Source organism: Lagopus leucura, unplaced genomic scaffold (assembly GCF_019238085.1).
Source record: "Lagopus leucura isolate 7727_CA_CO unplaced genomic scaffold, USGS_WTPT01 Super-Scaffold_100012, whole genome shotgun sequence".
Lineage (NCBI taxonomy): Eukaryota > Metazoa > Chordata > Aves > Galliformes > Phasianidae > Lagopus > Lagopus leucura.
The window spans coordinates 111,225-126,789 of record NW_024962267.1 but is presented as its reverse complement, the minus strand read 5'-3'; the positions used below and the strand labels follow the sequence as shown (position 1 = coordinate 126,789).

At 37.6% G+C, this 15,565-nt stretch overlaps 1 protein-coding gene across 2 annotated transcripts in view; it reads left to right on the top strand.

Moving 5' to 3' along the window:
• The window catches only part of LY75 (lymphocyte antigen 75), a 43,616-nt gene that overhangs the window by 20,560 nt on the left and 7,491 nt on the right, over positions 1-15,565 (top strand). For both annotated transcript variants that reach the window (XM_042874955.1, XM_042874954.1), the window contains exons 17-29: positions 1,220-1,255; positions 1,502-1,677; positions 2,726-2,790; positions 3,299-3,375; positions 4,474-4,610; positions 5,629-5,734; positions 6,952-7,112; positions 7,803-7,932; positions 10,669-10,901; positions 12,525-12,693; positions 13,716-13,877; positions 14,777-14,899; positions 15,318-15,512. In XM_042874955.1, the coding sequence (XP_042730889.1) occupies positions 1,220-1,255; positions 1,502-1,677; positions 2,726-2,790; positions 3,299-3,375; positions 4,474-4,610; positions 5,629-5,734; positions 6,952-7,112; positions 7,803-7,932; positions 10,669-10,901; positions 12,525-12,693; positions 13,716-13,877; positions 14,777-14,899; positions 15,318-15,512 (1,770 nt within the window). The remainder of the gene's footprint in view (positions 1-1,219; positions 1,256-1,501; positions 1,678-2,725; positions 2,791-3,298; positions 3,376-4,473; positions 4,611-5,628; positions 5,735-6,951; positions 7,113-7,802; positions 7,933-10,668; positions 10,902-12,524; positions 12,694-13,715; positions 13,878-14,776; positions 14,900-15,317; positions 15,513-15,565) is intronic.

Here is a 15,565-nt window from a genome sequence, read left to right as displayed (position 1 = left end):
AAGGCAGCAGAGAAATACAAGCAGGAACTAGGGTAATAAGCTTCAGAAATACATCATTTTCCTTGGTGTTATAAAATAAAATAAAAATCTGCTACTGAGCCATCATTGCCCTCTAGCAGAAACTTTCCAGTGTTTTATTATATTTCTTCTGTGAACCGTTAGAGGTCAGTATGTGAGATGCCTTGCTTGTGCCGAAGGCAGTGTGCTTAGAATGCTCACAGACATATCAGAAAATGACCATGAGGAGAAGGATGTATTATCAACTGTTCATGTATTCCTTCTTTTCCCGTGAAGCACGAAGTGACTTTTCAGTAGGTGAGATGATAGAAGTCAAGTAATACTTGTAACTAAAAGACCACAGACATCTTGAGTATGCAGTTTGTTTCTTCCTCAGGTGAATGAGCCTCTTTAATTCTGGTCAAGTTGCTGAAGTAGCTCCTCACTGTAGTGGGATGGAGGACTCAGAGTGCAGAAGAATGGCATGGCATCTCTGCACAGATCCACATTTTTCATGCAGTATGAGAAATGCTGTAATCCAGTAGGCTTTTGTGCTTTAGTAGATCATTAAAAAGCATTTTAGGGCATGAAACTTTCCTGTCCTAAGGGGACATTGTTAGGTAAAATATTACTTTGATGCTTATATCTTTCTTGGGAGAAAAAAAAAAAAAAAAAAAAAAAAAAAAGCTCACAGACGTATTTAAGACTGAGGTATGGAAAGACTTCACTCATTTTTAATCAGCATGTTTTAGACTATTAAACCTATGCAAGACTTCATCCTCCGTTTTTTTTCCCCTTCATCGTGCATACTGTGGTGAGGAGGGGTTTGGCCTTTTCTCCCAGGCAACAAACAGGAGTCAAGGAAATGGCCGCAAGTTGTACCAGAGGAGGTTTAGGTTAGACATAAGGAAGAACTTTTTCTCTCAGAGAGTGGTCAGGCACTGGAATGGTTGCCCAGGGAGGTGGTGGAGTTGCTGTCCCTGGCAGTGTTCAAGAGGCGACTGGATGAGGAGCTATGAGGTATGGTTTAGTTTGTGGTAGCAGTGGTAATGAGAAGACGGTTGGACTAGATGATCTTACAGGTCGTTTCCAGCCATGTGATTCTATGATTTTATGATTCTATGGCTGAGAAGCATCAGTATAACACATCACTCCTGTTAGGTATGAGCACAGTTTCATTAGAAGGTGAACTGGAAGTGACTGTTCCTTTTTTCTCTGCCAGGTAGCACTCCAAAGACACCTGAGTGGTATATACCAGGTAAATAGACTTTTGGATACCCTTTAACTTTGTGTATATAGTTACTGCTGATATATATTTCACTAGTTTTGTTGTATCACTACCGTAATGCCTTTTGGATAACAGCAGATGTCATGACTGATAGCATTTAACTGCAAGAATGAGTGTTGACTTTTCCTGGTGTCAAACATCAGGAACATTTATTATATTAAGAAAAAGAATGAGTTTCTCAGAGTTGATTTCTAATGCAGCACTTCTTCTGCGTAGATGAAATTGGAATTCACGGAGTCCCACTTGTTGTTGATGGAGCAGAGCTGTGGTTTGTACCAGATAAAAACCTGAGCTTTCAAGAAGCTATTTCCTACTGTCAGAAAAATGATAGTGAATTGGCCTCTGTGGAGTCTTACCCAAAACTCAGGACAATACTATCTCAGATAGAAAAGGTAAGGAAGTTTAATCTATCTAACAGGTACTTTTCACTACAGGGAAGTTTTGTTGCCAGCTTTTTCAATATTAAAACAATGTTAGTCCATAATTTCCTTTCTCATTCTATTGGCCTTAATTGTTTTTAATTGTATTTATAAGATGAGTTGAAACAATACCATGTCATTATTGTAAAAGAATTCTTAAATTTAAGAGTAGCCTCAACCACTGGAAAAAAAAATATCTCCAAATGAAGAGAAAATAACTCTTCATTCGTACACACCACATTTTCTGCAAATACTTGACTAAATTGCCCCAGCTATTAATTTTACTCATAGGATAGCACATAATTTCTTACCTGAGGAGAAGATTTAATTAAAAATGCAATGATGGTCTGATAGCCTTTACAGAAAGGGGTTTGTGGTGTTCATTGCGCGTAAGTGCATTCTTCTAAGGAATCTTACAGAAGCATTTCATGTTTCAGCACCTCTGTTAGTGCCTGTCTTCAGGCTTGTGAGTAAATAACGCTTTCCGAAATCAGCAGTTTGGAAGCACTCTCAGTGAAATTTCTTCTGACAATTCTACCTGGAAGTAGAGAGGCAGAAGAGACTGAAAACTTGACCTTTTTAATCTCTACCCTGTTCACGATCTATTCATTGGGGGACTGCCTGCTGGAAGCACAGAATTACTCTGTGTAAGGGCCTGTGAAACCACGTCTGCTTTGGGTTGCTTGCAGCCACATCCTGGTTGTTTGGTAGCACTGCTGCTATGAATTTTGCAGGAGTGATGTTTCTAGCATGTACTCATGAGAAACCTTGCAGCACTCTCTCAGCTTTGTTCCTCACAGTGGAAAATATGGGCTTTTTTTTAATAGTAGGTGCAGGCTTCCATTATTTTGGCACATTCATATCTATCTGTATCCTTCTCTATTCTTGAAGAATTATAATTCTTATACATTTAAAAACAAATATTTTAAATCAAAGTGAATTTTGTCATTGATTTATTGATGATGGGAGTCTGGAGAGCTGTTTCTGTAATCTGTAAAATTACCTTTTTTTCCCTCCACAGTTATCAAACAGTGAACAGAAGTGGTGGCTGAAGTTTATTGATTATGGCTACAGCTATCATTCACCGTATGTAGAATACTGCTTTATTCTAAGCTTGACCCAGTTAGGTAATGTTGTGGAGAACTTATGCTATAGTCCTGCAGAGCTGGGATGCCTCACAGCAAGGGCTGCATTGTGCAAGGCTGCTGCAAAGGATCACCAGCTTCCTACAAGCAAAATCTTAGCTTTCCAAAATACTGTAGCAGTGCACTGCTTCAAAAATACTTTAGAAAGGCTCTTGTCCATTATGCTCTCTTGTCTTGACAGCGTGCAAGCAATTGCAGCATGCAGTGAATAATCTACCCTTGTTCTGCACATCTCCTTAATTTGGGCATGGTACTACTACATAACTGCTGAACCTACCAAATATTTGTTCCTGGTCTAGTTTCTTCCCATGTCCTTTCCAGTGTTGTAGGGCATCTCCTAGAAACAGTTTTCAGCCCAGATTTTTGTATGCACTGGCTCTGTTTCTATCAGAGCTTCCATTTGAAGATCACAGTGGATTGGAGATTGACTCTGAAATGTTTGTATCCAGTTTACAGTTATTTCCACGCTTCCATGATCGATCCCTGAGGGACTGCTGGTATGTTTCTAGGAAGAGCTGGTATAGAGGTATGGCTAATTTTATTCTTCTGCCCTTCTAGTCATTGTTGTGAAGTAACTACCATTCTGCTAAAACTCTGATACAGATTACAAATTGATAATAAATTAGGAGCAAATATCTTCTTGGCAATAATCTGATTCAATTTTGAATCATGTATTTGTTGTTCTTGGGAGAAGCCATGACAGTATTTTTTGCTGACCAGAGGGAAATGTGAATTCAGAAAACAGCTTTTTTGATTGGTAACAATGGTTGATTATTAACTCCTTTTGTAGCCTAAATTAATTACTTGGCTGAAATCTTTTTTTTTTTTTTTTTTTTTTTTTTTGGCTGTTTTCTTTTTTGTGCATGCGCAATATATTCTAACTTCTGAAAATTAAGTGTTAGAGTAGTTTGACTGAATACCAGCAACTGCATGTGCATCTGGAGATGTAGATTTCTTTAAGTAGTGGAGTTCTACTGGAAGAGGTAAACAAAGCAGTAGAAATGCCTACCTTGTGGTACTTGAAGCTGTTTGCTATCAGCAATGCGTCATGCTGGGGAAAAATTTGTGACATCTGGAGACTAAATAGTTACCTCATCTATTATTATTTCCACTTCAAAGCATATTTTTCTGTTATATACTGCTGACCTGTTTTCATCTCTGCTAACCAAAAAATCTTATTAACTAGGAGGCCAGTCTAGTTGATTTTGAAATAATGGAAAGCAGTAGGACAGGGCAGACTCTTTGCATTTTGTTTGACTTCAATGGGTTTTAGAACACACACCTTCTATGCTAGAAAATGCAATTAGTCCTCATTCAAAATCTTTTTTAAATCCAACTCTTTTCTGTTGAAGTTACCTCCACTTATGTGAAGTGTTGCAACTCAAAGTGAGAGATCGGAATCTGGATTTGTAAGAAGAGTACATTATTGTCTGATATATAAAGCATTTATGTTTGTCTTTTGCTCTGCTATTACTTTTCAAGCTTTATATTGTTTTGTACTTCAGTGTGATTGAATTGAAAAGGACTTTGCTTCAGAATGGTCTTTTTCATGTCCATGTATGTAAATAAATTAGAGCATGATAGAAATTATCATAACTGTTCTTCAAAACTTACTTTTTTGCAGACTACCCGGTTAACTGTAACATGAAGCTGCCTTTCATTTGTGAGAAGAATAATGCCTCCTTGCTGGAGAAACACGATCCCAGTTACCGCCCAGTCACAGGAGGTTGCCCTAAGGGTTGGCTTCGATTTCGGAATAAGGTACAGAAATAATACAGTTCAGTGATCAGTACCTATCTTTTGGAGATCAGTAAGCTGGAGTGCCCTGCTAAAAGAGAAAATGAAGTAGGTTTAGGAATGAACTGTGGCGTTGCTTTTGGAAACTATGTGCAGTGATTTAAAATCATCCCCTCTAGTTCTCTGTTGCATGCGTAGAATTGCTGCTTCTTATTTTCAAAGCAGTAATTTCAGGATTTTCATTTTTCCTTCACCACATGGTGAAGTCCAAGAATTTTGGTTTTATTGTCTAATCTTGGGCTCTGCTTTTAAGAAAGAAAAGGATTAGAGAAGAAGAGGATAAGATTTCTGTGGCTGAAATATCTTGGTTCTCTTGATGAGTAATCATATGCAGCCAGCAAGCTGGCAGGCGTTCTGCTTCACAAGCCACGTTAGGGATTTCACTTGATTGGGAATTAGAAGAAGCTTTTTAATAAGGGACCAACCAGAAGTCAGAAGCTGTACTGTAGTAAATTTCAATTCTATGTTTCAAGATAGTCATTTGAAATCTTAGTGAGATTGTGATTCCTCTTTTGTGGCCTGCTGCTGTTCTCTGTACATAAAGAGGAGTGCACATCAAATCTGGCACGTTACACTGTGCCAAGGTTTGCCACTTTATATCAAATCATTGCAGAATATAGCTTTTGAGTTCCCAAGTTGTTTCTCTCACAATATAGTACATTACAATAAAAGAAACTTGGCCCAATCCAATTGATTTTCATGTATAATTCTCTTTCTTAAAACAGTACATGATCATGATGTAGCTTATTAAAAATTGCTGAGTTCTGACCCTCAGTGAATGAGGGACAATTCATTGGTCACTTTTATATTTAGCTATTCTGTTAATATAACCAGGAGGGCATGTAGCTGATATCAGTCCCGTTTCTAAGAAAAAGTAATTACATTTAATTACATGACATGAAGTGAAATTTTAAGGTTGGTTTTCTTTTCAGTTACTTCTTAGGAAATCAGTAGCACAAAGAAAATTGTGTTTCTTTTGCAGTGCTTCCTAAAGATGAAATCCGAGTTCTTAACGTTTAATGCAGCTAATGAAAAGTGTGTAACTTTTGGAGGCTCTCTTCCATGCATCTCAAGTCAAGCAGAGCAAGGTATGGTGAGCTGGGGACACTTGTGAATATGCAACTTCTCTTCCAAACTCAGTGTAGTTCTGCTTAAGAGCTAGAGCGTAAAATGTCTTGCTTCTTAACAGAAGGAGGTGCACCAGGAGCACTGCAAAAATCCAAGATGAGATTAAAAATGCATTGTCTGTTGTTTGCTGTTCTAGAAACCTAAGATGGAAATATGGTCAGCAAGCATTTTAACTTAACCTGTTGTAAAAAATAAGGATAAAAGATGAAAAACTCCCACGTTTTGGTTTGCAACTTAAAAATATAACTGACACTGTAGTCTTTGTACTTTAAAAGCCGTAGTTGTTGTTGTGTCCCATCACCAAACCCTAAATTGCAAAATCCACACATGTGGAATGAATGAAGGTGCTATCTTAAAGAAGCATGCCTCTTTCTGTGGGCTGCTTCAGTGGCCTTAGGAGGTAGCTAGTTCTGACACGTAAATCTTCCATGGGTTTGTCTAGTTCAGAAAATAGGCTGAGGCCAGCCTGGCATTTGGCCAGGAGGTAAGACACGTCAGCAGTAGCTAATTACATAGCTTCAATTTGTTTTCCTAATCTAGACAAGCTCAGTGAATGCCTTTTGTGCCTGGGGGTTCACTGAAGGCCATTGTGTTTCATTCCAAAACGCTCAGTAAGAGGGGTCTGAGTTTTAAGGTTTCCTTAGCTGATTTTTTTTTCCATTTAATCCTGGCTTCCTTTTCCAATCCTACTTACCTTGATGGTGGTGTCAGCAAACTGCTAGAATCCAAGAAATGGTTCTGCTTTACGAGGTATGTCTCCATCTTTCTAGATGGGAGACATGACTTCCTCCATCAGTTTGGAGAGGGCAGGAGGAAGTTCTTCCACAGAGAGGCAATAAAAAATCTTGCAGACTGGTGGAAAAACAGCTTCTGAATTTTTTTTTTAAGTGCAAGGATAGAAAGTACTGGATGCAAAGCCAAGTTAAATACACTGCTTGCTCCTCATCTGAAGATGTGGAGGACAAATACAAATAGTCTGCTCTGTTCAGATAGAAGATAACACCCCTGGGGTTGATTACGAAAGGAAGGGATGATGAGCATTTCAAAACCTTGAGGGTCTAGGAAAATGAAGCTCATAAAAATGGAGTTGCATTTCCTTATTAATGTAAAGTGTTTTTCAAGTGTTTGCTGCTGCTGTCTGAACCACAGGATGTACATTTACGATTTTGTCCAACAGATTTTATAACATCCTTGCTTCCTCAAATGCCGAGAGATATTTGGATTGGTTTGCAGTTTTTGTTCAGCACAAGAGAAAACAAGTGGATAGATGAGAGCAGACTGTTGTATAGTAACTTTCACCCACTCCTGACAGGAAGACTGAGGAAAATTCCACTGGATGTAAGTTCTGGCTTTGGACTATTAGATTTCTCTGGACTATTGAGTAATGAAATTTTGAATATTGGTTGTATCAAAAGAGAAAAAAAAAAAGCCAAAAGAAACATAAATAAAAAAACAGATTGATTCCCCCAGATGGTGACTTTAATTGGCAGAGTGACTGACAGCAATGGAATTCTGTTTATTTGGACCCTTATTTGAATGATGTCTTCTCAGTTGAAATACAGAACACTGAAAAGTAAAGGAAGAAAACCCAAACAACTGTTTAATGACTTGTCTGTAATTGCCATCTGTAATTTATAGACTATATAAATATAATCATCAAAGAGATGATATCAATAGTTATTGGTTCACTTTAGAATGTATCTGTAAACCATCATACACTGGTATTTGGCTTGCTGTTCTACCATGATGAAGCATAAAAATGTAATGGATTCACACCCACAAACAAGATTTATTTTAAGCATTATTTTTTCAAGCGTTAATTTAATGTTCTTCCCCCATATCTAGCCTACAAATTCTTTTTGAGTCCAAGCACCTGGTAGTGTTTGTAAAGTAGGCAGACTGTATTACACCACTCCTTTGAATGTTCTTAAACAAGTTCAGACAGATCATGTTCTCCTAGCCTTATGTTCTCTACACAGGTATGTTTATAACTTATTATAGTCTGATACGTGTATCTCTGGTTTTCAGCTTTTTGATGAAGAATTTAACAATCAGTGTGGTGTAATCCTCAACGATCCCAAGTCTCAGTATGTTGGAACATGGAATTTCACTGCTTGTGCTGACAGGCACTTCTTGGGTATATGCCAGCGTCCCATAGGTAAGTCTGGAGAGTCAAAATAAATTAGACCTAGAGCTTGCTGTTAAGATACGTGTGCCAGGAGACTTTTTAGTATGTGTAAATCATTGCATTTGAAGAGCAAGATGCTTATAGACTGTGAGCTGCTAAACTCTGGAAAAGCATAGTGTGAGCGGTGATCTGGGGAAATTTTTTTCAACTATTTAGAATTTTCCCTTTTGTTTTTCATCGCCCAGTTCAGAAGGTATCTGTTTTCTTGAGAGCCTCTGACTGTGTGGTTTCACCGAAATTATACTTAAGCATATTGTAGCTTTAACATTCTGTGGGTATTGATGCCATGTACATGAAGGGCTGGAACAAGTGATTCCTTCTTCCTCTGTAAAACTGTGGCAGAACTGAAATTCTGGAAAAAATCTCACAATACTTCCATTCAACTTAAATATCTCTGCTTCTTAGCATTATCAGAATAAGAAGTATAATATACTCATGAAGCTCAGATCAGTATCCCAGAGCAAACCTTGCAAATCTGAACTTAGAATAATATTCTAATGCAGCCGTGTAGGTTGGTCGGCACCGTGTACTGGAACTGGATCAAACATATATACCTACTCTTGCATTAAATACTGCCATGGGCTAATATTCAGCATACTCACTTTTGAGTATATTCCTCTATGCAAATAATCCTCTTAAGTAACTAACATGCTACCTTCCTTTAAAAAAGAAAAGGGAAAATTGTGAAAAATGAACACCCAAGAAAATAACCACCTTCTTATTTCTCAAATAGGCTAAATGATTTATATCACCACAAAAATATTTTTATTTTTTCCAGTGCCAAATACCTCAGAAATACCAAGTGTCCAAATTTAAAGCTTTGCTAGGCGAGTTGTTGTCATAGAAAATGAATTTTTATTTAAAAGGAAGTTGGTGATATATCTATGTAGATCAGTGTGCTGTCTGCCTGGGCTAACCAAAACATCTTGCACTTCCTCCTAGCCAGAACTGTAGGAGTTTTAATGAGAGCAGATTAGGGATTGCCAGGGTACATGTCTGTCCTGGTCCTTAAGAAGATTCAGTTTGGAATGTTGCAAGGACAGCTATGAGACCAATCCCTGTTGCCTTGAGCTTTATCCTACAGGAAGAAAGATAACTTCCAGTTCCATGGAAGTCTTGGCACGATTGTGATTTGCACAGTTTCTTAAGATGCTGTATAATAAACGAATATAAGGATGTTGTAATTAAGAAATACACAAGGAAGTTAGGCTAAACAGGTTATCACACTAAACAAGAACGGATAGAAAGCTTACCCCTGTCCAGGGCTCGCTGAGAAGACTCCAAGAGGAGCAATCTCCAAAAGAGATCCTTCCCCATTGGTAGTCAGCTCTTAGATGGGGTCTAAGAGCGGTGCAGCCAGGCTTCACCCCTTCCAGTAGTACAGGTGAATTGCCTTCACCTGTGCTCCCAGGGCCGAGTCATTGCTTGCCTCAGGTGGTCAATCAGAGGTTCAGGCCGTGATACAGATTCCCGTTCAAATGCTCATAATCAGCAATTACTTATTTTCTCTTTCAGAAATGAAAATTTTCCCTACTAACTTGTTTCCACTTTGGATAGCCCTTGATATGTGATGACAGTTTTGGTTCCATGGTTCTTATTTGGAAGCTGTATATTAAGTGAAAGCATTTGGCAGCAGACACAAACAACATGCGAACAGTCTGTTTCAGCCTTGTCACTTCTATGGTTTATTGAAAGCTGTAAACAGTGCATAAATATCAGATTTTTATGATGTTTCTCTCAGTTCTTATGTTTTGAAAAATGGCCATGTCAGCCTATCAATTAGCCATTTTTATGCTATTATGAGTGTTTGGGTTTTTTTTTTTTTTTTTTTTTTTTTTTTTTGTCTCAGTGAGCCTTTTTCTGCTTGACATACCTTCAGTGTCAGCCTTTTTCTGCCTTTTGGAGACTCAGCTTATTTTTGATTGTGTACCAATTTTGAGGGGCTACCAGCTTTGCATGCTTGAATTTACCACCCATAGAAATGTTTGCATCTTTTATTACCTGCAATTGCAACGCATCACTGAGCTGTCTGCCTTCAGTATGATGCTGATAACTGTGATAAGACTTAGTACTTAAAACACAAACAGTGAGTCCTCCCTGTGCAAGGTAGGTTTTCTGTAATTAGTTCAGTGCGTGTGGAGACAAAATAAATTCTCCCTGTATCCATGGATGGCAATAAAGAACTCTGGGACTGTGTGGTACGCTGTGAGATCTGCACAGATGAGTTTTATGGCCCATTGGATTCACATACATATAAATCTATGGGCTCCATAGAGATGAATGGATCAGGTATAACAGTTGCTGTGTTGCAGCAGAGAGCAGTCATTTTTCCATTGCTGTATTTAACTAAAGTTACAAAAGATGTGGTTTTTTTTCCCTTCAGTAAATAAAATTTCTAACATTATTTAGCAGGTGTGTAAAAACAGATAGAAAAACGTGAAGCCAGATTGAAGGGGATTTAAAAATAGATGGGCTGAAAGTAACCCTTCCTGGATTCGTATGCGTTCTCTATCTAAAGTGTCAAAGGCATTTGCTCCTAATTAAAATCATGAGTATAGTCTGCTAACTGGGAAAATTATTATTATTATTATTATTATTATTATTATTTTTTTCAGGGGGAATACAGAAAGGTTTTTCTGTTTGTTGCAGAGAAATTGGAATGTGTTTTATTGCTTAGCTCCCTGCTAACTGGATTTCTTGTTTTAGGTATAGGAGCTACTGATAACCAGACAGAGCAAGTTCTCAATGACACATTTAGCTATCAAAATGTTCAATATAAAATAATTCTAAAGAATTTGACCTGGAATGATGCAATGGCTGCATGCATAAATCACAAGATGCAGCTGGTTAGCATCACAGATCAGTTCCAGCAGGCTTCTCTCGCTGTTCAGGCTGCCCTTCATGATTACCCACTGTGGATTGGACTCTTCAGCAGAGATGTAAGTTAAATTATCCCTTTGCATTGTGGCTTACGGTAGTTTTTAAAGTTGTATGAAATAGCAACAAGGATAAAGAAATGCAGAAATAAACGAGTTTGGGGAATAGCTTTTCATTTAGTGATAATCGTCTGGAGGGTCTCAAGGTTAATGTTCTAAATCTTCAGTTCTCCAAGTTATGTAGTGAGCTGTTAGACTTTGCTGAATGGACTGATAAAGAGGAGACTTTCTTTTAAAAGATTATACCATGAAAGGATATGTTGTAGGTAGCAGCAACACAGGTTGTGGGATTACCTTTGTTTTTTTTGTTAACGAGTGAAATTGATACTGCCATTTGATATCATCACCACTGTTTACAGTACCACTGTAAAAAGACTCAAAATCAGCTTAAAAAGGAGAATCTAGAAGTGACAAAATCCAAAATGAATCATTGGACTCTTTTGGAGATATTTATTTAAACTTGGTCCATTACTTCATGTTATTTTTGTTAAGTTCTGCTTTGTTGCTTTATGTTTATTATCCAGAGAACCTCCTGGAGATCTCTGTTGTGCACGTAGAGCTCCCTTAGCTGTTAATGCTATGAAATGGGTTGGACTTGATAACAGAGTTGTTTTTTTATTTCTATTTTTTTGTGTGTCCAACAGTTTTGTCTTGAGATAACTCCAAGAAAAAATGTTAAAAGTGGCTTGAAAAGTGCCTCACAATAAAGGCTGATCGTGTTCATTTGGCATCTATGCTGTTATGATACTTCCTGTATCAGTAAAGGGCTACTGAATATTCTAGGCAAAGCAGGGGAAAAATAGAACCTAGGGTGTATGCTTCATGGAGAATAGTTTTTAAAAGGAAACAGGCATTTAATCTTGATAAAGAGACCAGAACAACTTACTTTCCCTCCTCTTTTGCATCTTTATCTGCAAGCGAAGATCAAATGATTCATTTCGCTGCGTACAGCTCAGACATGCAGTAGCTTTTCAATATTGCAACACTCTGTTGTTTGGGCACATGAAAAGAAATTTTAATGAAACTGGTCAACAGAGCTTGTTATTCCAGTGCTGGAATCTTACACACAAAAAAATACAAAGGAAATTAAATTACAAAGCATGAGGGGGATTTCCAGAACACTTTAAATGTAGGGTTCTTAAAGGATAGCATGATTGTTGCACATGTTCTTATTCCTCCTGCATCCTCCAGGGCAGAAACACATCTAATTTATTAAATCAGTGAAATACCTAATAGATTACTTTCAACTCACTGTGGAGAAAACTGAGATTGGGCCTTGTGTTCAGATGTTATCAGTTTTCCAAGATAGGATAATTTTATCTGTCACTGATTTACAGGTGCATATGATACAATTTGGACATCTCTTAGCCAGGCCTTTCTCCACAACATCGTTAAAATTCAAAAAATTCAACTAATTTATTTTCTTGCAATTGTGATTAAAATAATGATTAAAGTAACAATCAAGTTGTGAAATTAGTCAAACCATGAGGAATTCACAGCAAAGGTAGACACTGTGAGTGCCATCCGTTCAGCACTTTCTGGGCAATGTAAATACTTCATCGTGTTTTCCGTACCTTATTATTATTGTTTTTAAATAAGCTCATCCCTTTCACTTAACAATGTTAGGGTGGAAAACATTACGGCTGGTTGGATGGGAAACATGTAAGCTTCAGTCGCTGGTCTGAAGATGATGAAGAGACAAGCGAAGAGTGTGTGTATTTGGATACTGATGGCTTCTGGAAAACTTCTGACTGCTACTCTGAAAATCGAGGTGCTATTTGCTACTCATCAGAAAGTATGTATCTGAGCACAATACTTCCAAAAGCTGCTTTTATGGCTAAATATATTTGGAAATTGCAGATTGTAACTTCAAAATTAAAACTTTTTTTTTATTATTGTGCTCCCTAAGGCAGACTTGTTTAAAATAGGGTTACATGCAGCCGTTGATCTTAATCCACAAGTTACTTACAAGTGAATTCAGCGTGAATGCTTTGGGCCACAGTGTAGCTTTTATACCATCAGCTGGTTGTACCAACTGCACTGTTTCCGTAAGACTGTGGTATATTCACCTCTCCCACTTGCAAATAGAAGAAGATTCCGCTAGCTCTGTACTGTTAACATCTTGATATTGAGACCTCCAATATCTTAATATTGACACCTCCAGAAATCTCTTATGTGACTGAATTCTATATAGAGACACATGGCTGTATTGAGGAGAAAGGCAGCAGGTAGATGCCAAACTAACAGGTGTACATCAAAGTCATCTTCTGTTCACGTAAGCTGTTCTAAATATGTACATATTATAGCAGGACAGCTCTTGGGCGGGATATGTATGTAGCATGACCACTTTCTCAAAAATGAAAGGATCTTGGAGAGATTGTCACACGTTTATTCCCTATGAACCATTATATACTTCTGTTTGTTTAGGCAGAGAACACAGTTAAGCCATTGTTGTACATCCTGAGTCACAGCAATATACTTGGTGAGATGGCATTCCTAATTAATTGTTGCTCTCAGCAGCTGCAAGAAGAATTATTCTCACCTACCCAGTATCGGATAAAGCTATAGAACTGGGATGTGTTGCCAGCTATGGCATCTATAACACTTACTGCCATTTTTGTTACATAAAGAAATAAATCAAACCACAAACAAATACTTCACTGCCATGAAGAAACTGAGAACAGTAATGTATTACACATTTAAGGGTGGCATTTCTATTTTTCATGCATGTTTGTGAATGCTGCCTGAAAACCGTTGTTTGTGAGATTAATTGTTAAAATAACATCATGTGCTGATTGTTCTCCTTCCCTTCCTTAGAGAAGAATGAAAAAGAACAAGTAACACAAATTAAGTGCCCGCATAAGATTAAAAATACACCGTGGATATCATTTAGAAACAATTGTTACACTTTTATGATAACAAAAAATAGATGGCGAGAAATGAAGTCTCAAGAAGCTCATCATTTATGCAAGAAAATGAGTAAGTATTTATTCACACTATGGGTATTAAAGACATACCAGCTTAAGGGAGATGAGTTACAGATCTGAGTTGCTGTTTTAAAAGGACAGCAAACTCAGCAGTTAGGGAGGCTGCAGCACTTGGGAGCGTGCACCAGTGCTGCACTGCCTGATGCTGTTTGCGCTTGCACTGCTCTGATTAGAAATGTTTGAGAGGGAATTGGTTATGAATTACTGAATTCTGTGAGCTTTAATAAATTGAAAATGCCTGTTCTTTTTTATATAAAATCAGGAGATTTTAAATAGTTTGAGTAAGTGTTTTGCCCTTTGCAGCATTCTGGATTTTCAGTCACATCTCCTTTGTTTTTCATCTTCCTTCTTTTGTAGAACACAGTGAACAAAGTAAACAGGCTCAGAACAGTGCAATTTGGGAAAGCACATGGTTTTTTCCTGTCTGCCGTGAATGAAGCAGATATTATAAAGCTTCCCTCTTATGTTAAATTATTTCTCCTGGCATGCATGTGCACGCTTCTTGCCATAAACTGATTTTTCACGATTTCAGTTCAGTCTTTTTTCTTGAACAGTATTAAGATAAACATTATGAAGAACATTGTAAAAGACTGCTGACTTTTTTATGTTCTACACAGACAGTTTTTACTACAAGAAACTCTGTGATGGTAAAACCCATAAAAATCTCCGGTGCTGAGTCATTCACCTATCTAAACCAGCCTGAACCGAGGGAAGCACTGCTGATAACACCTTTGAGAATTCTTTTTCCCTCTCTTCGTTTGATTCTTTTGTCTTGCTTTTACACTTTTTTTGACCTATCTTAGTAATTATTAACAGTAGTGAAAAGGTAATTTATGTTGTAAACGAAAGGTGGATCTGTAAGAAAAGTAATGTGAAAAAAAATTTCAACAGACCCAGAAGCATTTGTTCTGAGTGTTCGAGATGAAGAAGAAAACAATTTTGTTACTGAGCAGCTTCATTCATTCAGTGGTTTGGCTGTGTGGGTCTGGCTGGGTGTCATTTACGACGATAGTGGTGAGTTCTACCTTTTCATTTTTTCTGTTTTTATAATAACTGGATTGAAAACAGTTTGCAGCATTAAGTGATTCTGGCGTGCTTCAGTATACAACCGAAGTCGCACTGAATGCAAACGTACAATAATCATTTATCTTTGTATTTATCTTCCAGAAGAAAATAACTGGACAGGCTTTCTGTCTGAGTCATAATTAGATCCAGTATGTGTTGCCTTGTCTAGATTTGATTTCCCTGGAAAGCAGGATGTGGGCCTGGATGAGTAATGCTAATGTATTTAGCATTGTATACAGAAGCGATTTACATTAATTTACAGCACGGCTGATTTTTTTCAGAGTGAATATCTGCTAATGTCCTTAAAAGCTAAACGATATTTGTACACAGTGCCAATGTTTTGATAAGTACACGATATTTTCCACAGATAAAGTTCTGAAGTGGTATGATGAAACTCATCTGACTTACAATAACTGGAGGCTGGGAAGACCGATCATAAAGAAGAACAGCTTTTTTGCTGGTGTAAATCTTGATGGTTTCTGGGATATTTATAATTATTCTCAAAGTTGGCAAGCTCATCACTATAATGTGTACAGTATTCTCGCCTGCAAAATTGAAAGGGGTAAGTGGTGGAGTGTTGGATGAGGGTCATAATTTAAGTCCTGGTCCTGCAGC